Source organism: Mesoplodon bidens (assembly GCF_964165515.1).
Source record: "Mesoplodon bidens genome assembly, chromosome: 20".
NCBI classification, from domain to species: Eukaryota; Metazoa; Chordata; class Mammalia; order Artiodactyla; family Ziphiidae; genus Mesoplodon; species Mesoplodon bidens.
Window position 1 is genome coordinate 29,039,541 of NC_138181.1, and position 24,027 is coordinate 29,063,567.

Genomic DNA, 24,027 nt, shown 5'->3' on the forward strand with positions numbered 1-24,027 from the left:
TCAACGACAAGGCTAGTGATGGTGCAGGAGAGATTTGTATTATAAGCTTAATTCTAATTTTACTCGTTATTTTTCAAATATATAAATATGTTCTATCTCAAATATTTTTCAAACATCAATGTTTTTGTTTAAAAAATTACTGATAATAACGCTTCCCTAGGAATACTGATAAGAATGCCCCACCCCCGCCCCAAGAATATGTCAGGAACAGAGCCACAAGTTTTTGCTTAGAAACTTCTTGAAAGAATGGACCTTTATTTCATAGGCTCTTCATTTAGCTAGCCACTCTTTGAAACAAAACAGAATAAAATGACATATGTTGAGGGGAATTTGGTATAAAGTCAACCCAGAGCAAGGCTTAAAATTTTTTCTTAGCTGATTTTTAGTATTTGGGAGTAATAGGCAAGGATTTTGTTAGAACTCCCTGGTTAGGCTTTTAAAATAGTCACCGCTACAAAATGAGTTAGTCACATCTGGGGACACTCTTGTAGGCAGGTAGACAAAGATCATCAAGAAATAAAAATCAAGGACTTGTTTTAAAAGTGTGTGATGGGGTGGAGGGGAGAGAAATGAGCATATTAAAAGGTACAAACTGCCAGTTATAAGATGAATAAGTACTAGGGATGTCATACAGCATGATAAATAGAATTAACACTGCTGTCAGCTATATACGAAAGTTGCAAAGAGCAAATCCTGAGTTCTCAACACAAGGAAAAAATTTTTTTCTATTTCTTTTATCTTATATCTATATGAGATAATAGATGTTCACTAATCTTTTTGTGGGAATTACTTCATGATGTATGTAAGTCAAACCCTTATTATTTAAGTACACCTTAAACTTATATAGTGCTGTATGTCAACTGTATCTCAATAAAACTGAAAGAAAACAATTTAAACCTCATGTATTTATCTAGCTTTGCAAAACCTGGTCTACAACTATAAGGCCCTAAATTTAAAAAAATGCATCTGCTTTCATGGACTACCTTTTTGGGGTGATTTTTTTAAAGTCTATAGTTGAGATATATTTATCACAAATATTGGTAAGAATTGATTAAGTGTAACATGAATTGACAAGCACTAGATTTCCAGGTACAGTAGGAAGTATCTGAAGATTCTCACTTAGATTCTGAGGGCAAATGAGTTAGTTGTGACAGATCATTTGGGAAGAATATTCAATTACGAAAGTAATGACTAAGGAAAAAGAATCGAGCACCAGCTTATACTGGGTCCACTTGATTCATTTGTCTTCCCTACATGATGGCTCTTACTCTGCTCTTAAAAGAAGAAACAGTCCTTACCTTTAATCCTGGATTTCCCTGCCTCTTAATCCTACCTCCGCTGAAGAAATTCCAGATTGCATTTTATTGAGACCAGGAGATTGTTTTTGCTCTGGAAAGCAGGAAGCACATAGATCTGCAACTTGAAAAATTAAGAAGTCTTTTTATACTCAAGAGAGATGTGCAAGCTTCAGAGTTTAGCCCCATCAGAGGTGAAGTGTCCAGAAAGTGCTGTGGGGAAAGTGCCCAGGAAGGATTAACACACAGGATGCACCTCACTCGCAATTTAAGACCTTTCTTTGGTTAACTGTATTCTTAAACATTTTACATTTTCATAAACAGTGCTCTGACTTTAAAGTAACATACGCTTACCATCGAAAAATTGGAATATACGGAAAACTAAAATTAAGAGGTGGATTTCATAGAGGCAAGACTTAAGAAGAGTGGAATTAGAAGACTCTATTCAAACTACCTGCAAAATCTCCCCGAGGGAACTAGACTGTGTCATCATTGAAGTCACCTTGACCCACAACCATACCCCAGGGTAGGACCCACATCCCCATTTCTGAACCCTGGTGCCACAGAGAATAACATGGCTCCAGCACGCCTGCCCAGTATGCCAATCTCCAACACCACAGCTGAACTAAAGCTTGAGGAGAATTTGGTATAAAGTCAACCAAGAGCAAGGCTTAAAATTTTTTCTTAGCTAATTTGAGTATTTGGGAGTAATAGCAAGCACTTTGTTAGAACTCCTTGGTTAGGCTTTTAAAATAGTCACCGTTACAAAATGAGTTAATCACATCTGGGGACCCTCTTGTAGGCAGGTAGACAAAGATCATCAAGAAATAAAAATCAAGGACTTGTTTTAAAAATGTGTGATGGGGGGTGGGGCGCGGCTTCCCTGGTGGCGCAGTGGTTGAGAGTCTGCCTGCCAATGCAGGGGACACGGGTTCATGCCCCAGTCCGGGAAGATCCCACATGCCGCGGGGCGGCTGGGCCTGTGAGCCATGGCCGCTGAGCCTGAGCGTCCGGAGCCTGTGCTCCACAACAGGAGAGGCCACAGCAGTGAGAGGCCCGCGAACTGCAAAAAAAAAAAAAAAAAAAAAAAAGTGTGTGATGGGTTGGAGGGGAGAGAAATGAGCATATTAAAATGAAAAATTAGCTGTAGTCAAGATCTCACAGATGCAAAAAGAGAAGTAGCCGGAGGTTTGGGGAGGAAATGACAAGAAACAGAAAGAAAAACATGTGGCTAAGATGGGCGAGAAAACCCCTGAAATCAAGAACACAAATTTTCTGTTATACTTCTGTGGATTGTTTGCATAAACAATAGTCAGCTGTCTTTAGATCTGAGATACGGTTAAAAGGAAACATATGGTGTCTGTGGCCACAAACAACCCCACCACTTTGGGGAAGAGCCACCCCTCACCAGCAGCCTCTTATTCCCCCGCAAAAGGACTCCCCACGTTCCACTGAGTGACCTTTGCCCCTTTCCCATGTCAGACGGTGGTTCATTCAGTGGCTCCCGCGAGTCACAGCCCAAGAGCAAAGGATGGGGACGCCCTTGGAAGAAGAGACTAAAGCTTCCCATTAGCTTTAAATCTTTGAACAACTTTCTGACACTTCAAAAGCTATGCCCTCGTTACCGGTGTTCTTTTGTGAAAGGGAAGATGCACCGAGACAAAGCAGCAGCCACAGCTAGTAAGCCCATCTCCAGAAGGCAACTTGGGTCAGAAGCAGACACGAGCAAAGCCCCCAAGGTTGTTGAAATCCTGCTTGAAGCCGTCTCACCGAGCCCACTTCTTGCACAGCCCAGCCTACCGAAGAGTTCCAAGCTCATAAGGGCCACCAAGAAACAGTCACGAGAGAAGGTCCTCCCCCAACCCCAGGAGATCCAATAAGTGGTATGAAGGTGCCATAACTTGTTTGGCTGAGGTCATGGTTTTGGGCAGGAGACCGAAGCCTTGACTTTAAGACAAAAATTGGGAACACAGGGTTGGAAATGATAAATTTACTGCAAGAGTGGGAAAGAGGCCATACCCTTGTCAGGACGTGGAAGTGGGAAGGGATATTCAGCGAGGCCTTGTGATAGAGAAGGCATTTGATCTGGACCTTGAAATATGGTTGCTATTCAGATGTGCAGAGCCTGGAAGTGGGGAGAAGAAAGTAGTGTCTTATCAACAAACATATGGCTATTGCTACTAAGTCAACATACCACTTTCCTTCCAAGTACTGACAGTGTGACATAAGGAAAGAGGCACATTAAATAATATTAATCATGACCCTTTCCCCTCTCACCCTTAAAATTCTTTAGCGCAATCCCATTAGGACCTACTGAGCCCATGAATAAGTTTATGATCTTCACAGTACTGTCATATTAAGTAAGGATAAGTTGAGGAAACGTTCCATTTTTTCCACTTTCATGTTTATCCATATTTATCTAATCCGTTTTATAAAATGCAATGGATGAACTATTATACACATACACTGCAACTGAACAATTAAATGAATGGATGGTGATGGTGGGAGCCAGGATTCTCACTGCTGGAGTGGAGGTTATAGATTAGCTGGGGAGGGGTGGGGTGGTGGAGGCGGAACGGTCTATGCAGTAATGGATTCGAGCTGGATACAACAGTATGAACTCACAGTCAGCTTACTAGAGATACAGATGTTCCATCTGGAAATATTTATAGACATGTACATGTACACAGGTTAGTATACACGCAGATGTCTCCTTGTTCTATCAGTTGAGAGGGCTTAGAAATTACGGCTCTCCGGTACTGGTGGGCACACTGACCACCTAGACCTTGGTTTCTACTATCATCTTTCAATAAAGGAAACTAGGGTTCCTTGGAGAAGTGACTGATTCTGAGACTGGAGTGGGATATACAGGATGAGTCTAGAGGATCCTATAGTGCCAGGAAGTTAGGACATGCTCAACAAACGAACAGACAGACACAGTGATGGGGTATGCCAAAGGGATACAGAAGCCACCAAAGGAGCAAACATAGCAAAGGCTTGAAACATTGAAGCATAACATAAATAAAGTAGTAATGGACTATAACTCAAAACATAAAAGAAGTATCTGTGAGCATACAGTGATGTGAATAAATTATTGTATAAATAAATGGGGAAGAGACAAATCTCCTGCACAGAATTTCACATAATCTAGTTAGATACTCTGCCCTTCAAGAGATGGAGCATAACTCCTCACTCCTTGAGTGTGAGCTGTGCTTAGTGACTTTCTTCTAAAGAGGACAGCATGAAAACGAAGAAAAAGAGTCACTCTGCAGTGAAGAGACCCCACATTACCTGAAGCCAGGTGATCAACATTCATGTCAACAGTGGTGAGTCATATTGATAATATGCATTCTTGATATATGATGACGACACTTTACCTCTGTGATCCCCTTCCCCATAACATATAACCCCAGCCTAATCTTAAGAAAAGATGTACCCAAATTGAGAACCATTGTACAAAATTCCTGACCAGTGCTCCTCAAAACCGTCAAGGTCACCCAAAACAAAGTCTAAGAAACTCCCTCCGACCACAGGAGACTAAGGCAACATAATGACCGAATATAATGTGGTGTCCTAGACAGCCTCCTGGAACAGAAAAATGACAGTAGGGACAAACTGAGGAAATCTGAATAAAGTATTGCTTTAGCTAATAATGTGTCGGTATTGGTTCATTAATTATGACCAATGTACCATCCTGAAGCAAGATATTAATAATAGGGGAAACTGGTAATGGAGTATACAGGAATTCTCTGTACTGTGGTCACAATAATTCTGTAATTCTAAAACTGTAATAAAATGTTTGTTTAAAAATGCAATGGATGGACTTCTCCAGTGGTCCAGTGGTTAAGACTCTGTGCTTCCACTGCGGGGGGCACGGGTTCAATCCCTGGTCAGGTGACTAAGATCCTGCATGCTCCACGGTGTGGCCAAAAATAATAAGTAAAGAATTTTTAAAAAATATTTTTAAAATGCAGTGGAAGTGCTTTGCTCTCAATAAGCTATCTACAAAATATTCTGACTGCTGAAGTCTTTAGGGAATTCTCTCAAAGTATTGGTAGTTCTATCAATTGGCTAGAGCAAAAATCAATTGTAAAAGATAAGCTCTATTGTGCCCGTTTGGCTGACTTCTTATGCGGCCAGATGGAGCCCCCCCATCCATCTAATTAGGTCCCTTTTAAAGACAGGAGACACGGGAGGGAAACAACTGGAAATGGCATCTTCTGTCTCCAAGGTCATCTCTCTATCCCTGAGGATCTTGAAACCTTCCCAGTCTGAATATCGATCCTTTGACATTCAACACAGATGTCCCATGAACTGCCATCAAAAACATATGAAGGGACGAAAGAGAAAAAAACCCTTGTCTTTTCCAGTCCATTTAAGATTTGTTATTCTGTCACACGTCAACAATGACAAGCAATATGAAGCTGGACTATGTAGGGCAGACCACTTGCTACCTTTGCAATCTGAGAGGATAGCAAAAGGGAAAACGTGGAAGATATTCAAGAATGACTTTTTTTTTTTTTTTTTTTTTTTAGGATTTTTATTTTTCTTTCTTTCTTTATTTTGCGGTACGCGGGCCTCTTACTGTTGCGGCCTCTCCCGTTTCGGAGCACAGGCTCCGTACGCGCAGGCTCAGTGGCCATGGCTCACGGGCCCAGTTGCTCCGCGGCATGTGGGATCTTCCCGGACCGGGGCACGAACCCGTGTCCCCTGCATCGGCAGACGGACTCTCAACCACTGCGCCACCAGGGAAGCCCTCAAGAATGACATTTTAAATGCTAGAACCATTGAGCTGTTATTGATGTTAAAGGAGGTGCCTTTCAGGGGGAATTTTCCCCGCAATATAAGACATAGTAAAGAATGGCAGATGCTGGCTTGAAGCACAGATCCAAGAGGGTTCAAAACTAATTTCCCAAGGTAACAAATTCTCAATACATCATTAAAATGGAGTCGTACTCTATCTTTCTGCATGACATCTCCTTTTGTTTTGTTGCCATTTACAGACTATAGAAAATACAGAGATATTTGGTCTAATGCAATATCTATGTATGTATCTATTTAATCATCTATCATCTATCTATTCATCCATTCATCTACTTAATTGCCTATCTACTCAACCATCTAATCGTCTATCTACTGATCATCTATCTATCCATCCACCCATCCAGTCGTCTATCATCTATCTATAGCATATATCTATTTATCATCTATCTATTTATATCTCTGAAAGTTTCTGGTGATTTCTCAGGCCTTTGATGAATCAGCTGGTAGTAGATTTATATCTAAGTGCTGGAGAACAAAAGACTCTTGGTGCAAAGGTGAGTGGAAATGAGTTTGAGGAGAGATAGTGGCCTTTGGATATGAGGCGTGTAAGGCTCTATAAATGTGAAATTTGGGGTTTCCCTGGTGGCGCAGTGGTTGAGAGTCCGCCTGCCGATGCAGGGGATACGGGTTCGTGCCCCGGTCCGGGAAGATCCCACATGCCGCGGAGCGGCTGGGCCCGTGAGCCATGGCTGCTGAGCCTGCGCGTGCGGAGCCTGTGCTCCGCAACGGGAGAGGCCACAGCAATGGGAGGCCCGCGTACCGCAACAACAACAACAACAAAAAAAGTGAAATTTAAAGTGCTAGTAATCAGTTGTAGTTATATACAAAATTACTACATATATAACTTTTATATTATTATATCTAATATAATATATACAATTTATATACAGTTGTGTGCAAGATATACAATAATACACAATGTTATATTAATTATATTAACATATATGTCTTATATTAACATAATAGTTATTAATATAGTGTTATAGTCTATATATTCTATTCCATATTATTATATACATTATTATATAAAAAATTGAGATCAGGAATGAGTTCAAACATGAATAGACAAGAAAGCCTAGCAACAAACAAAAATTCTCAGTTTTATATACAGAAAAGAGTAATAAAGTGAAATAAACCCAAGGTAGTGGAAAAGAAAAATGATGTCCGGAACTTTATAACAAGGAAGGAAGAGAAACAAGGGGGGACATGAGGTGGCCTGGGAGGCACGTGTTTGAGGACTTTGGGGGCTGCCTAAGTAACCCACGTACACGTTCACCTAGACAAGCCCAGGCTGGCACATCCACTCCAGTTGAGCCACAGACGCTAGTCCTAGATCTGACTGAGGAAGAGAGAATCTGCTCTTCACTGAACATCCGTAGTTCAGTTTTGCCCTTTGACTTTCCAAACTAACATCTCTGGCCTTACTTCTCTTATCTAACACATTGCATCTCCTTCCCCCTCTTACCATCATACTTCTAATGCGACGCTTCTAAGAAGATCCACCCCAAACCCTACCCAGCCGATCTTGCGTGCAGGTGCTTTGAATTTTTCTTGAAATTCCTGCGCGGTGTGTTAGGCTCTGTGAACACTAATCACACACACTTATTCCATGTCTTAGATGACTAGCTATTTGCTTTACAGGAAAACTCTGGAGCCAGGGAACCCAAAGAGGGGGAATATCACTAAAGCCAAGTATTCCAGTAGTAGGGATAAGATTTCACAGTTAAATAAGTTATTAAAGTCAGGTGAATAACTTTATTATTCAGTGGCTCTTGATTTCACAGCTGTAACAACAGAGATGGCAAATACCGAGGACTCTGCATGGATTTTCTTTACAGAGGAAAAAAACCCCAACCACTCCAAACATTTAAAAATAAATTAAAACCACACCATTTCCTTTGGAAAGAAAAGATTTTTATGAGCTGTGACCATTCTTGCAAAGGAGTCAGAACCCTGCCTTCCAGCTTCTTAGTGAGTCACTACATTTCCTTCATGTGTGCAGCTCACTGGAAGGTTCTCAAAGGAACAGACAATTACCTTTCCTCCAGCACAGAGGCTTTTGGTCCTAGCATAAAACTCACAGTGTACTTGCAGTATTCTTGTTTTTCCTAGCTCCACGCTTGAAAAAAATGAAGCGTCTGTATTGAGACAGTTTAAAATACATATAGACAAACTTAACATAACTAAAATAAGGCTTGTCCTTCAAAGCAGTCACCTTGGGTTTTCCACACTTACCCAAATGACACTGTCATGGTTCAAAACATTTTGGGAAGCCTGCTTTGAGTTTTGCCTTTACAAGACAATTAGGCTCAACTTTACAGCTCCACACTGTTTTTGACTAGTAATGTTGTTTCCTAGCTTAATCGTTTGCTTGACAGCAGATTACTTTTGGTTCGAAAAAATCAGGTGCATTCCCCCAGGGCAGTGGTGACTCGCCGCCACTGGGGAGAGTCAGAGCAGTGCAGGATAGACTCGGAGGGCAATTAAACAAGGAAGCACTCCAAACTTGTGCAAGGGCCTCACTGGAAGACGTGAATAGCCTCTGAGTATGTTCTGGAGAGGAGATCACATTTATTTGGGGGTAGCAGTTGTGATACGAGTGGTAACAAAACAAAACAAAAAAACCAACCACATGATAATTTCATTTATAAACCTGAATTATATGCATCCATAGGCCTCACTCAGTCTCAAATTTGAATAGCTAGCTAAAAATGGGATTTTTCAACATTCCTCCAAAAATTTTGATCAGAAATGTCCATTTTCAGTTGTTTTCATTCAAAAGCTCTAATAACCAAGATTGTGCAAGAAAAATTTGTTATGACATCATATTAATTGAGGAGAGAAATAAAGTGAGGAGAGAAATAAAGTGGTCTCCTGTAAGGTATTTTCTCTCAAGTACTAAAAAAAAAAATCCACTTAGACATATAACCAAATGTTATTTAATATCTTAAAAAGTAACACAATCCAAAATGGATATTTCACACAACACTACATAAACATGAACACAATGTTACCACATGGAGGGACTTTCAAATATAGACTTACAAAAATCCCTGTGCTTTTTTTTCTTTTAAGTTATTATACTAAGCATGACAAGTAATCATCATTTACAATATGGTACACCGACACAATAAAAACCATGTTACAAATGTGCTGTTATAAATCAGTAACATTAGGGAAGACATTTCATGAACTGTAATTATTTCATATGAAATACTATACAATATAAACAGAACATCCATCTTGGATGACCTTTACAGCAACCAGAGACCAAGTAATTTAAAAATTTTTTTTCAGTGCAAACACATTTTATTCAAGGCAGTCTTGGCTGCAAAACTCCTTTCTAACATACAGTAAATCCCACTTGCACTTCTTAATTCATTTACCCTAATGCAATAGTCACATTCAGTCACTCAGAGAAAGATACCTGCAGAATTATGATCCCTTTAAACTTAATGTTGAAATTTAATTCTCTTCTAGAAAGTTGTATCTATGTCAACTACGCTAAGGACCTTAATTTGTAGCTGTCAATACTTACGTGAAGGTGACCCTAGGGCAGCTCTAGTCCTAACCCATCCTTGTGTGCACAATACCACACACTGCTTTGCCCTTCCAATGTGGAAACCATGGCGGTGTATCGGTATGTAAGTGGGGGGATGGGAAGGAGGCAGAGAGGGTGGACCTCGGAAGCAAGGAGCCGTAAGTGCGTACATCAGGATGCACTTCCTGTAACTGCAGAGGATTCGTGTTGGAGGAGACCTCAGATCTCAGATTTGGTAGCTCTTTTCGGTGGGCGCAAGGGAATAGGCCTGCCCAAACCAGCCTCTGGACAGGGAGGGGGGCAGCCGTACATGGACCAAGCTCTTAGCCTCACACTGGCTTCCAGAGTCATTGCTGCCTCACCTGGGAAACCCCTTTCCCTGGTTGGCAGGGCGTGTGTGTGTGTGTGTGTGTGTGTGTGTGTGTGTGTGTGTTCACATTTGAAGCCAGCAACGAGCAGACAAAGCCCTGTAACTGATCATACACATACAGTCATCATCAGAAGGTTTAGTTCCCCTTGTGCCTTGTAGAATTCTGAGCCTTGCAAATCAGCAACTGTAAGTCCTAGAACAAGTGTAAGAACACAGGATTCTGTGTGAGAAGAGCTGGCTGGGGAATCCCTCCCTGGGATGCTGCTGTAAAAGACGCAGAGATTAACTCCATCAGGGAGACGCCAATGTCTATGTCCAACACACCAGGAAATTTAATAACGAACTTTCTCATGGATGTAACTTATGAAATGTCTCCCAGATAAAAACCTATGGCAAAATACTGGATGTATCCTTAGTACTGTAAAACCTTCCGAGGAGCTGACAGTGATGGCTGATTCTTTTATCTTACTTGGCAAAGGTCAGACTGATAGTAACCTCTTTCCTGCCCACAGTTTACTAACCCAGAGCAAAGCAATGTCTTCCGTGGCTTTTGCATTCATCTTTCCTGTGTTCGAGTTTCCTCAAGCCCTCAACGTGTGCAGAAATTCGCTCAACAGAAGAGCATGGGTGGGAGGGGCCTGGGGGGCTGGGGAGGAGGAAGGAAGGGATCACTTCTGCGGGGGTCCACTGTCACCTGACAGCGCGCGGAGAGCTGGTTCTGTGACTGGCTGTGATAAACGGAGAAGGTCCCCGACCAGGATCTTTTATCTCATAATTTGAGAAAAAACGCTGAGAACTAGATCAGCTTCCCTGGGAAATCCAGATTCTTCAAAGTAGGGCTCAATATAGTGTACTGAATTTCAGTTGTGCTAATAAACAGCACTGTGGAGAGTACTGGATAACGTGTTTAATGAAAATTTCTGTCTCAGCACCTTCCACTGCCAGGAGCAGTCGTGTTCCTGAAAGACAGTATTTTAGCACGGGATTTAGAGAAGCCCAATATGAAACTGTAAACAAGGGTGTATGTCCAGATCTACCTTGGACCACAATAGCATTTGGGTGGATTTCTGTAAAATTCCCAACACCCTGAACGTTTTGAATGAAAATGGACAAAAGTATCAAGTTGTATTCGTTTTCTTTGACTTTATTAGCACACATCAGAAAAATAGCATTGTATTTCGTGATTTCTCATGATGGTCTATCAAACAGATAGAAAATAGATCACTGATAGCTGCCACTGTGTTTCTGGGTAATCTTATGTCACTCCTTCTGTTTATTCATTTCAGGTATGGGTATTACAAATATGACCTGCTTTGTTAGCTGTGAATCCGAATGCTTTGGAAGCACTTTGAGATCCCAGAATGAGTTTGCGAAGTCCTCGTAGGTTGTGGTTGGTTTTTAATCAAGCTCCAAATACTGCCCATGTTATAAATTGTAAGACTTTTCAAATCAACATCACTATTGTATTGTGAGCAATATGCCTTTCATTTAAGTTAAAAACTTTATTTTCAAGTACACTTTGTGGTGATAAGTGGTTTATCCTGGGTAGAATTTTACCAAGCTGTGCCAACCTAAAAAACAGAAAATGCTTTCGTTACCGCTGAACAGGTTTTTTTTTTTTCTCCCCATGGTGACTGCAATATAATTTAAATTTATATTTTAGAAATGCTGGTTGGGTTATGAAAAAGGGAGACTGGGGAACAGCTGGTGTTCAGATTGTTGTGACTCCAGATTAACTTTCAATGGAAGCTTCCTGAACTTGAACTTCACAACATTGGAGAAGCAGTCATTTGTTACTTTTATCCAGCTAGTCCTCTTTCTGCTCTTCTTATTTGTTTCCTTTTTTTGACGGACCCCTCCCCCTTTTCATATGCTTATGAAGGTCCCCTGAGATGTGCAAAATATATAAAATGAAATACGAATTATGGAACAGAAGTTGTGGATACAAAGCACAGCTCTTTTAATTCATTTTTTTTTTTTTTTTTTTTTTGCGGTACGCGGGCCTCTCACTGTTGTGGCCTCTCCCATTGCGGGGCACAGGCTCCGGACGCGCAGGCTCAGCGGCCATGGCTCACGGGCCCAGCTGCTCCGCGGCATATGGGATCTTCCCAGACCGGGGCACGAACCCGTATCCCCTGCATCGGCAGGCGGACTCTCAACCACTGCGCCACCAGGGAGGCCCCAGCTCTTTTAATTCAAATGAAGTCTGAGCTCGATACGGTAGCATGCAAGTAGTGAAGGCAGAGAGGCCCAAAGTGCTTCAAAGTTGGCAGTCCAGATTTCTGGTGTGTCTTGTGACCGAAAACCTAGAATTCAAATCAGATTTTATAGGAGTAAACAGCTTGCTAAATTATGTTTATCAAGTGGCTCTTGGTGGGAGAGAACTCGTAGCAGGAATGAGGTCCGGGGCTGGTGGCAGGAGCCGGGGCAGGGGAGACAAGAAATTTAAACTTCCTTTTCATTCATAAGAAATTCAAGTGTGCTTTTGTGGGGAAGAAGAGAGACAGGTTTACAGATGAGAGTGAAATAATGCCGTCAGAGAAAAACCATGGCAATGAAACAGTCACAAGTCCACAGAGGCCATCACTGACACACACACAGAACGCCATGGCCTAATGGTCAAGAAAGTTTTCAACTTTGCTTTTCCGAACAATACACTTGAACACACCGCTGCTGCTTCATCAAATGTATGGAGGTAGTTATATGTAAAAATAAAAATTACCATAAAGTAATATGCTGTATCATAATAATACATACGTGTGCAAAATGCCGACAGATGGGTTGACCCTTTAAAGTTGAACACTACACAGAGATTCAACCAGAAATCAGTTTTGTAAACCTTTCCGTTGATAAACTCTAAGTGAATCTAGATAAGCAGCCACGGGCCACCGAGCTATCGTTTCCTGGAGGAAAAGGATGCTGGCAAAGCTTGGAGTGGGTCACTGAGAACATCACTGCAGACCATCTAGGGTCATACTTGTAATGTGCTTCCCGCCACCACTTCTCCCCCGTCCAAGAATCCCGAGTCGATTCAGACGGGCACATTTCTACATGGAACGTCTGCTCACATCATATCCTCTTTGAAGTCCATCATTTCTATGCTAATGGCTGCTGGTCTAAGGGAGTTTTTTTTGTTTTTGTTTTTTTTAATCATGCACCTCATAGCATCAGGCAAAGAGCGGTACACATTTTATTCCAATGTCTTCTGTAAACCTAGTTCTTGTGAAATACTGGTAAATTCATATTGTAAAGCTTCTCTTAAAGGTAATGCTTTCCTTTGCTGTTCACACAGTATTTGATTATTATAATGGCTACTTTAGGAGGATCGACTGGAGGCTGATGTATTGTTTCAATGGTTCTAGTATGACAGACGCTGGAGGGCAGGGTTTTGGGGAGAAAAAAAAGAATTTAGTAACTGTGTGGCATACAACTCCCCAAGGAAACAGACTCTGTATATGGTCTATTTGATACGTTGTCATCCCTCCCAGACAAATTTAAGCAGTGAGAGAAGAGTGCGTTTCTGAGCAATCAAGGCATGCCTTGGAGGAAATAAGGCATGAGACTGAAAGCCAATTGACTTAAGCATATTAAAGGTGCGGGAGTTTGCCAAGAAACGTGCTCAAGTTTCACTATAAGCCCAGAAAAAGGAATCTATACTAAACTTGATGAGTCCAGTTTGACCCAATGCAACTTCCAGATACCTGAAAAAAGCATGAGGAAGGATCCAAATGTTTCAAGAAATAGTTCAACTGTGTATATGACTCCACTCTTTAAACAGATGGCTAGTGATTCAACCTAATACTGAAGCAGAAGTGTCTCACAGATTCTATGCCAATTCCTGAAATCTGACGTGAAAATATTTGGATATATATTTTACGGTATATGGCCCCAAACATCACAGGCCACTTAACTAAATAAAAACTTTTGGTCAGACCATTTACTCGTGTCACATGTAACCCTTTTGTGAATAATGCTCCACTATCGATAGATTTACTCCATGGTTCTCATAAAATAAGACATGGGAACTTTGCGGTGCCTCTTTCTTAGAAGGCTGAATCTCGGTTATTTGTAATCCCTTTGCTGCTGAGAAACTTCTTTGTAGTCAACATGACATATTGTAAACCAAAGCAAAATGTTAACAAACGATTCTGAAATAAGTTGGGCTAAAAAAACTATACATCTACCTAAAGATGCCTCCTGAAACTGGTTACGAAGTATCTGTAAACATTACTCTGGCATAGTTCATGTATGCATAATTGTGATTCTAATAAATTTCAGGGGCGTACAAGTTAGGATTACACCACACTTGCAGAATGATCACATTCTGTTGTTCATTACATGGGCACATGTGTATTTCTAATCAAAAAGTATTTTAAAGTTTTCTCTATAGATATCTTCCCAGGAATAAAAGGCCTGAAGTTCAACTCCCTCTAAATTTGCTCTTTCCTATAACCACTAAAAATTCTCTCCCACAGCCTAATTTAGGCATTCTATTTAAAACTACATAAAATAGATTTATGTCCTTCCATTAGAAAGAATAACGTCCCCAGGCCGTAGTCTTCATTTGTATCACAAAGAACATTTTGATTTTAAACAAATGATCATATCTATTATAGTAAGATAGCATCACCGTCAAGTATCACAAGGAGGAAATGATCTTCCTTCAGTATCTGATGAACACCTTTACAAGTCCCCACTACCTCTCCCATCACTTAGTCCTGTGCCCCAGCCAGGCTGGGAGACCCTTCCTTTGTCCATTTCAGATTCAAAGGCCTATATTCCTGTTTGTGATTATGGAAGGTTAAAAAAATCAGACAAGCATCCATGACACTTAAAATCCTGAAAACAAACACTCCCAGTATTTGGATCACGACCCCTTCTGACACACTTCCATGGGCTCCTGCAAAATCTTGTCACGAAAACTCACAGTGCAAAATGACTGGGGCCTAAACGATTCACACACAAAGGGCTGGGGTCCCTTTTAGTCAGTTTGGCATTGATCTCCGTCAAGGTAGACCCTTGCATTTGACATGTTGTGGAGGCTTAGTTTTTTTTTGTTTTGTTTTGTTTTTTGTTTTTGGAAGTGTCAAGGATCAGTGTTCTGTGGCACCACTTGGTCACAGACTGGGAGCAACACGCATCTGTGGCATTTTAGAATGGACTTGGCGACTGCATGACATCGAAAATGCATATTACACTGACAGTGTCTAGACTTTCCTATGTGTGCTCAGTTACAATTAGTGAAGCAAAAGTATACATATCACCCCTACTGCTATTCTTGTTGCTACAGAGCCATAAATGTGAAAAGCAATACTCTGAAATAAAGATTTTGTTGTTGTTGTTTTTTGCCCTAGCCTACTTAGCAGCACAGTTTAAGTCAACACAAAAACTGCCGTTGAGATGCTTGTCTTTCCAAAGATGTAAACATCAGTCCCAGTGCCGTAAACTTGGCTGTATCGAACGAGACAGGAGATCTGACGCAGAATGACTGTCACACACTAGTAACAGAAGCTTGCAAGCAGCTGGAAGGTTTCTGTAATTTCTCAGCTTCGTTTGTGGGGCTGTCCGTACTTGCTCGGAAATTGAAGGCCGGGCCGGCTCCACCATGGGCCGGGCTCCAGGTAGGGTTCTGACGACGGTTACTTTCAACAATGCTTGATGTGTTGGAAGCCAGGCTCTCCCGAGTGCTAAAAGAGTAAAAAGGTTTTGTTTGGTTTGGTTTGGTTTGGTTTGGAACATAAATAATTATATATTGAGCCCTAGAGGAAGAGCAAATGATGCAGTTAATGGATTTCCTCTGTTGGTTCATCATGTCATGTATATACCATCTCATGCTGATTACTCACACATGCTCCTCCAACTTGGACTTGGGCAGCTTTCACAAGACATGTTATAATCAGCAGCATACTGAATAAAGGGGTTTTATACAGCTAAATAAATGTCTTCCCTTGCCTTTCACACTCAAGGAAACACCTTCGAGATCTGAGGTGATAAATGGCTATTGTGTTCGTTTTTTAGTCTTCATAAATAAACACGGGTAATGATTTCACTTGAGGCTTGAAACCCATTGATAGCACTGCTCCTGAATAAACTCCATAATTTTACCCTGATGATTTTGTTTTCACTCTTGATTAGCAGATTTTTGACTCTGGCGGTGAACTTCAAGCAGGCCACTAGCCAGTATGCCACACTGATGGGAATAAAATTCTTTTTAAACACTTCATACCTTTGTTTCAAACATATAACGTTATAGTAAAAAATACATTCTATTTTCAGATAAGGAGTCTTAGGTTCTCCCTGTTTACATTGATTTGGTAGAAATATTTTATTTTTTAAAGGATTCTTATAGAACAGAGGTGATTTAAAGGCTTTAGTATTTCGATTTCTCTTTTAGTTTTTCTAATTTAGAAATACTTGAAGCTATTTTATTGTTCCAAGAGGTTTATAACATTTAACATGTCAAATGCGTAGGGCAATAGCAGAAATAAGATTACTTGGCCTGATTGATCAGAACTGAATGGGTTTCATGTTCAAGGTCCTCAAAATGGTTGTAAGAAACATCAGCTTACAAAGAGGTGGAAGGAACCATAATGATGCTCAAAACATCCACTCTACTGGATAGATTCAAGATGTATAAAATATTCTACATGTTGGTCCCCATCTCCAATTGAAGGTCAAACTACATAGGGGACATCCTCACCGGCTCACTTTCATTCCCATCCTAAACTGATAGCAATTCTGTCTGAACATTATACCTTGGCAGCCATTCCTGACAGGTTATTTCACCCTAACCCCCTTGCGGCCTTAAGTTTGCTTCTCATCAAAAAGCCAACAGTTAATTGTTTAAAAGGAATGTTGTTCACTGGCTACCTAAGAGACAACTGGACCCTTCCTGACTGCAGAGGGCACCTCTGGAAGGTTAATACATTCATAGAAGTAAGTTACGTTCTCTCATGAGGCTTATCGTAAATCTGGGCATGCCTAAAGAATACTCCAAAACGTCATCATTAAAGCAATGGAAAGCGCTAGACTTACCTACTTACCTGCTTTACACCTCCTCTAAGAAAATTCATCAGAGGTTTTCCAGGAATACCACTGAGGGTCCCGTGGAGGAAGGAGGAAGGGTAATAAACATGTAGAACCTCAAAGAGGTCAGGGCACGTTCCTTCAGTTTCATTCTTAATCACGGTAATAACTTTTTATGGCATTTGACTTCCTCATCTTTAAAAGAGGGTGAGTTATGTGTCATACCTACTCACTGAGTGACTCAGAAGAAGAAATAAGCAATAATGAAGAATCTGTACACCAAAAAGCTAGAGAAACATAAGCTATTTCTGTTGTCCATCTGGCATCTGATGAATTAAGTAGCCACTGTGGGTAGGCTTGGGAATCTATACACTAGTAACGCCGGTTTTTTTTCTATGGGAAAATGCATTTTGAGGTCTCAGGGATCCACTTTTAAACCAGCTTTTGAGGCGGGAGTTTAATTTCTCAAGACCCTACTGTATGCCAGGCACTGTGCCAGGCACCATCAACACACATCATCGCAACAGATGGTCTAAGGTAGGAGCTATCTGTACTCAGATCACCCTTGACCACGGCCAACATATTAATAATGATAAATACATATAGCGTTCCAGTGTCTCCAAAGGGTATATCTCATTATTGATGTGACACTGAGTACAATGTGTGACAGTCATATGGAAGGCTGTGGATATGATGGTGAAACAGTTCATGGAGATGGAAGGTTAGCAGTAACAAGAGACCTCAAATTTAAAATTTCTTACTTTTTTAAAGAGAACTAACGGAGTACAACATTAAAAATAACATCTCAGGAATTTATAGGCAGAAAAACTGAACCAAGGGGCCCTGCTGTTCCTCTTGCTGCACACGTTGCCCTTGGGCCCACACCCGGACGGCACAGTACACTATGCAGACACATCCCTGGCAGCCTGAATCCCTCTGGTTTTCATATTGTGTTTATCAACTGGTTTTTGGCCTCAGAATAGCAGGCTTTGCATGTCGGGATTTTTCATTTGCAATATTAGATCTCACAGCATAGTTTAAGTTTCTGCCTTGTTTCCTTCTCTCAGTGCCCTTTGGTTCCCAAAAAGAGGGACTGAAGAATTTTGGAAACGTGGCTGAACATGACCTCTGAGCCAACACTGAAGACTGAGAGTATGAAGGTCATCTTTTTTGATTTTGATTTTTCTCTTCTTTTTGGCAGCGGGGAGGTTAGATCTTAGTTGCTCTGTCAATTATTTACTGAAAATTCTGAATAAACGGCCTACTTAAGATTCCTGTATCTTGCAGTGGTGGAGAGGTGTCAGTGTGATAATACTATATGGCTGTAATACTCCTCACGCTGGAGAATAAAACTCCCTGTAACTCAAATATTCTCCTTCGCAGACCATCTTCATACATCAGAAAGGTAAATTAGTGAATTTATTGAAGTATAGGGAGATACTTCAAATAAGATAAAATAAAATTTTAAAGTAGTTTAAAAATAGATATAGAAAATAACTTTGTCACCCAGCTTCTAATTCCAAAGGATATTAATTATGAAAGGGGTAAAATTAGGGATTGTTCTGTAGATTCTCTAACTGCATGAAATTTATTGGTGATCTACCTTTTTCTGTAGAGAAAATTCCACCTAATAACACTGGGCAGATACATAGCTCCTGGGTGAAGATTGTCTCCTTAGGAAGACCTTTTTCTTCTACCAGGACAACGCATTTGACCTTGAGTACATTATTAAAGCAATGCAAATAAGCTTAGTTCAAGAAATAATCCCATTCATAAATTCCATATTCTGTACTCCAAATTTAGAGATAATAAAATATATTCTGTGGAGAGATTGGTTCAATGATTACGTGAACATTTCTTTTTACTTGTTCCCAAACAAAAAACTTTCAATATTATGCAGTGGTAAGGTTTTGAGTCAGAACCCACTAAACTACTCTCAAGGTCTCCTTAGCAGCTATCTCTGGAGTATCGCAGTTTTCCCTCCGTGGAGGTCCAGGGGCCAAGAGGGCCAAATGAATTGCTGGAAACTGGTGCAGAGAAGCATCAGGCAGGGAGAGGCTATATAATAAGAAACAGTAGAGCATAACGTCCAGGCAAATGACCCACACCTTCCATAAGCGATGGTACTGAACTTCTACCATCAATAGCAGACTTTCAATTATGCTTATCTGGTATCCCTACTAGGAAATCAAGAGGAAAAACAAGAGCTGAAGAGGGAAGTAGAGAGAAAAGAATATACAAAATAATTGGTCAAGCTTCGATTTGGGATTAAAAAATATTTAGCAAAAATTATGTCTTAGAAAAGTCACTTAATAGGCCAGTAGTTTTCAGACTGAGTGTCATGGTCCCCTGAAGCCTCTTAGGGTCCTGGAGGGATGGGCAGAGGAGATCTGGGGCTCCTGGTCTCTACTTTAACCAGCGTGCCATCTCTGTGGTTTGTTTAGACATTAGACTTCCACACATGCGTTAACTTGGAAAAGAAGGTTACACGACAATAAAAAAAAATTAATAATAATAATAAAAAGAACTAGCCCTTTAAGAAATAACAAAGGCCTAATAAGGGACGAACAGAATAACGATCCCCAATTCTGATTTTGGAATGCTCTGTCCCCAAATTATCCATAGATAGAGTGAAATGATCACAACATAACTAATTTTAATTCTTAATAATTAAAATAAATATATGAACTACATAATCATATCTCGGACTTGTTAAAATAATAAATACTGTAAAAAGCTGGGAATCACAACTAATGGGAGATGTCAGTCTCTCAACGTTATTTCTGCATCTCAGAGTCACCAATCTGGAGTAGAATCTAGAAGCAGAATCAGGTCCCAAATTGCTCTTGGAAGAGAAGGAAGAATTAAGGAGAAAAAAAGGAAAGTTGCATAGACTCCCTTTTGTTTTCTAAACCCCTGAACCACTTCACTGCATTGGACGTGGCCGTCGGGCACTGCACACTCTTAGCTGTCAACCTCTGCTGAATTACCAGCACCTACTGAAAAGAAGCCACCACGATCAGCGTGCCTAAATGGTGTTAGTTCTGCAGGAGGAGAAAGAAAAGTGCTGGCACATGCTTTGAACCAATGGAGCACAGGCCCCTAATCTTTATATAACAGGAACAGGTTCCGTGTGTCTGCAGGCTTTTGAGCAGTGAGAGGAAGGTGTATGAGAGCAAGGGGCGAGGGCGGCATAAAAAGTCGGGATTAAAATAGTTAACAGGCTTCTAGGTCCACTGGAAAGGTTTTGAAATTGGCTATCATATTCTCATTAGAAGGACTCCCCATCCTTGAGTCCATCAAGTTATTCCCAACCCCTACCTCCCACCTCCACACTGACTACTCATTCTACTCAAAAAGTTACTATTTTTGAAGGACCTTTAAAAAAAACCCTTCCTTTATCAGCATGGTGGCAATATAAACACCGAAGGAAAAATACTGGGAAATGTTGGTCTTAGGTTGGATGGGAAGGAGCCAACCCACCAGTCCAGATTGGTGATCTCTACAGCTGCAGAAACATTCGTTTCAATTCCTGAAAAAGAAGTCAGAAACAGGCTGTTAACAATACAACTCACACAACTCTCAACCCTCATTCACAGAACTGAGACTGTGAAATCAGAAACCTTCCGAGTTATTTTATAAAGCCCCAGGCCCCGGTAGGTGTATGTGTGTGCAGAGAGATGCCTCTTCCTACCGTGGGGAGTTGAATCCACTGTCCACCGTGATACTGCTGCTGTCCATGCTGTCCAGACGCGCTGAATGGGTGGCCCTCTGGTTGCTGCTGCTGTCGGTTTCCTTTGGGGCAAGGAGGGTGAGGTTCTTCTCAAATTTCCTCTGCAAGTCTCTTTCCTTCTCCCTTTCCAGGAGCCACTGCATGGTGCCCACATCGTCTCTGTTTTTCTCCTCCTCTGTGTTCTTGTTTGCCCCTTCCTCAGACTCATCATCATCAGAGACGTTGTAATAGTCAAAAGAGGCCTCCTGGTTCCCCACTGACTCCTGCTGACGCTGGGAAGCTGGCATGGCTTGTGCAGCCGAGGTCCCTAGGGACGGCTCCAGTTTCTCACATCGGCCTGGCAGTGTGTCCGCAGGTGTCTTCGGGTGAGATTTGAGGATGGACAGGCTTGATTTGTGATAGCTGTTTACAGACAAGGTGCTGTGAAGAGGTTTGAACAGTGTGTCTTTGCTGAATATCTCTTTCCTCTTGTCCAGGCTGCTGGGCTCGGCACTGTGATGCTGGATGAGGCGTCCATTGGCAATCCCTTCGGCCACAGCGCCCGAAGCCACTGGGCCCCCACCCGGCCCCTTTGGCGACTCCTCCTTGTGTCCTACAGGCTCCCTGGAGGGATGTGGGGCCTGCCTGTCCGACAGAGGCAGCTTTTTCACCCCTTCCGCCAGGGTCAGAGTGTCATGGTCCTCTTTGTTCTTTCCCAGAGGTGACGGCGCCGTGAGCACCGTCTCGCTGGAGGTGTTACACTGGAAATAGTCATCTGCAGCTGTTTTTGTTGGACAAGAGTTGAGTTCACCAAAGGATGGCAAACTCTCGGGCGGTTTGCCTGGCTCCAAGAGGCTGCAAACACTGGGAGGTTCCTTGCTGCCACTGACTATTTCTGGAATACACACCTCTTTGTAGCCTGTGGATGAAATGTGAGCCCTTTGATGACTGACAGTCTGTGTAGGCCTTAAAGTACTGTCATCAATGTAGGATTGGCTGGGGGTCTGGTCATCTTGGCTACAGCCTTCAGCCAGGTCTTCAGGCATCCCCAGGGAAGAAGCACCCAGAGGACCTTTGGAGTTATCCATGGATCTGGACCTCTCCTTGGCCTTGTTGGATCTCTCATTCCTGGACCTTCGGTCCTGGGTATGGCTGTGGCTTCGGTGCACTTTTGAGTGGGAGCTTCCCCGGGAAGGCTCAGGAAAAGGCATCTCAGTTCTCCTTTTGGCCAGTTCCCCAGACACGTCCCATTCTGGAGTCATGGGGAAATGAGACTCAATCACGTTTGCATTGCTATGCATGATGAAGTTATCACCTTTGTGTTCGATGATGAAGCAGCCTTCCCGGGGAGCCCTGGTAAGAGGATCGCAAAAGTCATACTCTCTTTCACCCGGGATGTCCAGATGGGAACCATCTGACGGGTCTCCTTTGGACACTCGTGTCTTGCTGTGCGACCGAGACTTCCCGTGAGACTTGCGATGAGTCCGACTCTTTTTACTTCTTCCGCTGTGATGGGCGGAGGACCCGGCTTTACTCCTATGCGCTTTCTCTTCTTCAAGTTTCTTCATTAGTGCAGTGTGCCTCATGACATTTTCCACGGTCAAGTCTGGGTTAATACGCCGAATGATCTCCATTTCCACCTCCCGAGGGATAGTAGCTGGCGTGTCCTCATCTCGCAGGGGCCACTCTTCGGGAGGAAACTGGGCGGAAAAATTGGCTAGCTGTTTGGTCTTGTCTTTTTTAAAACTGAGCCGGAATAACTTGAGCCCGAATTTTTTGGACTGCTTTTCACTATCTTTAGGTTTGGAGAGAGTTTCCGTCTTATATGAAAAGTTGACAGTACTTTTGCTCTTTTCAGTGGGTGGCACCTGGAAGAGGGAAGGAGGGCAGTACGGGTCTTTGCAGTCCTTGGCGGGCTTCCTCTGCAGGGTGGCCGTGTGCACGCCGTGCACATCTTCCCTGCAGCAGTGGCAAGAGTCGCAGTGGTTCCTGGGCAACGTTCTTTCCCTGACGCAGCCTGAGGCAGAGGGCGTGATGGTCCCGGGCTGGGGAGAGGTACACTGAGACCTGTCAGGTATCCTCTCATCCAAATGGTACCATTTACTGTTAGTTCTTATGAGGGAAGGAGTTATGAAATAAGTCTGTGGGGTTACGATGAAGTAGCCATCTGGAGTCGGGTAGATCTTCCGCTCCCGGACCAGTGTGTTCAGCGTATGCCGGAGGATTTCTTGGCTTGGGGTGGGAACACCTGAAACCCAAAGGACACACTCGTGAGAATGAAGAGGGGACGTGTGGTTGATTCCGGAGTTTTCCAAGCATGCTCTGGACTGAATGGTCCCCCTGCCGACCCGATCCCCACGTTCAAGCCCCGAACCCCAATGTGACAGTAATAGGACGTGGGGTGTTTGGGAGGTGATGAGGTTTATTTAGATGAGGTCATGAGCGTGTAGCCTCTGTGATGTGGCGTTATGAGAAGAGGAAGAGACTAAGCCCCCCCCCCACCTCTCTCTCTCTCTCTGTGTGACTTGAGGGTATGGCTGTCTGCACAACAGGAAGAGGGCTCTCACCTGACACCAAATCTGCAGGTGCCTTGACCTTGGACTTCCCCACCCCCAGAATTGTGAGAAATAAATGTCTGTTGTTTCAGCCACCCAGTCCATGGTATTTTGTTACAGTAGCCCGAACCGACTAAAACAGAATCTAACTAATTTTGCAAGCCTCTAAGTAGTATCATACAGAAACTAAGCAGGATTCACACGTGTTCATTGAGTTTAGTGTGAATCCTAGTTTTCTCTGATAACTCTTATGGAATATTAGTACCAACAGAACAGGAAAATATAAAGGCTGGGAAGAGAGACATGGATGATAGATGGGGTTAGGTGGCTACTGTTGTTAAAAACCTTTACTGAACTGAATCGTTAAAGACAGAATTTTGTTTTTGGCCTCCCGGCATGTGGGATCTTACTTCCCCAACCAGAGATTGAACCCGTGCCCCCTGCAGTGGAAGCACTGAGTCCTAACCACTGGACTGCCAGGGAATTCCCAAAGACAGAATATTTTTAAATGAAGAAAAAACATTTTCGGTATATATAAATTTACAAAGAAGACTTTTGCAATAAAAGCAACTAGGGAAACAGGGTTGAAATAGCCATCTTGGCATTGAAAAACAAATCTAAAATACATAGAGGCTACCACGTACACTTGGAGTTACTCCATACACTCATTTTAAGATTAAGTTTACTTAATAAACTTAATTTTG

At 42.1% G+C, this 24,027-nt stretch overlaps 1 protein-coding gene across 3 annotated transcripts in view; it reads right to left on the minus strand.

Annotated features, from left to right (window-relative positions):
- Positions 1-13,155: 13,155 nt before the first annotated feature.
- Positions 13,156-24,027, minus strand: part of STOX2 (storkhead box 2) — a 198,408-nt gene continuing 187,536 nt past the window's right edge. For 2 of the 3 annotated variants that reach the window (XM_081220725.1, XM_081220723.1), the window contains 2 exons: positions 20,751-23,016; positions 13,156-15,717 (listed from right to left, as the gene is read on the minus strand). In XM_081220725.1, coding sequence (XP_081076851.1) covers positions 15,522-15,717; positions 20,751-23,016 — 2,462 coding nt within the window. In that variant the 3' untranslated portion in view covers positions 13,156-15,521. Of the gene's footprint in view, positions 15,718-20,539; positions 20,589-20,750; positions 23,017-24,027 lie in introns of all 3 variants that reach the window. The other variant, XM_081220724.1, reaches the window with a different exon arrangement.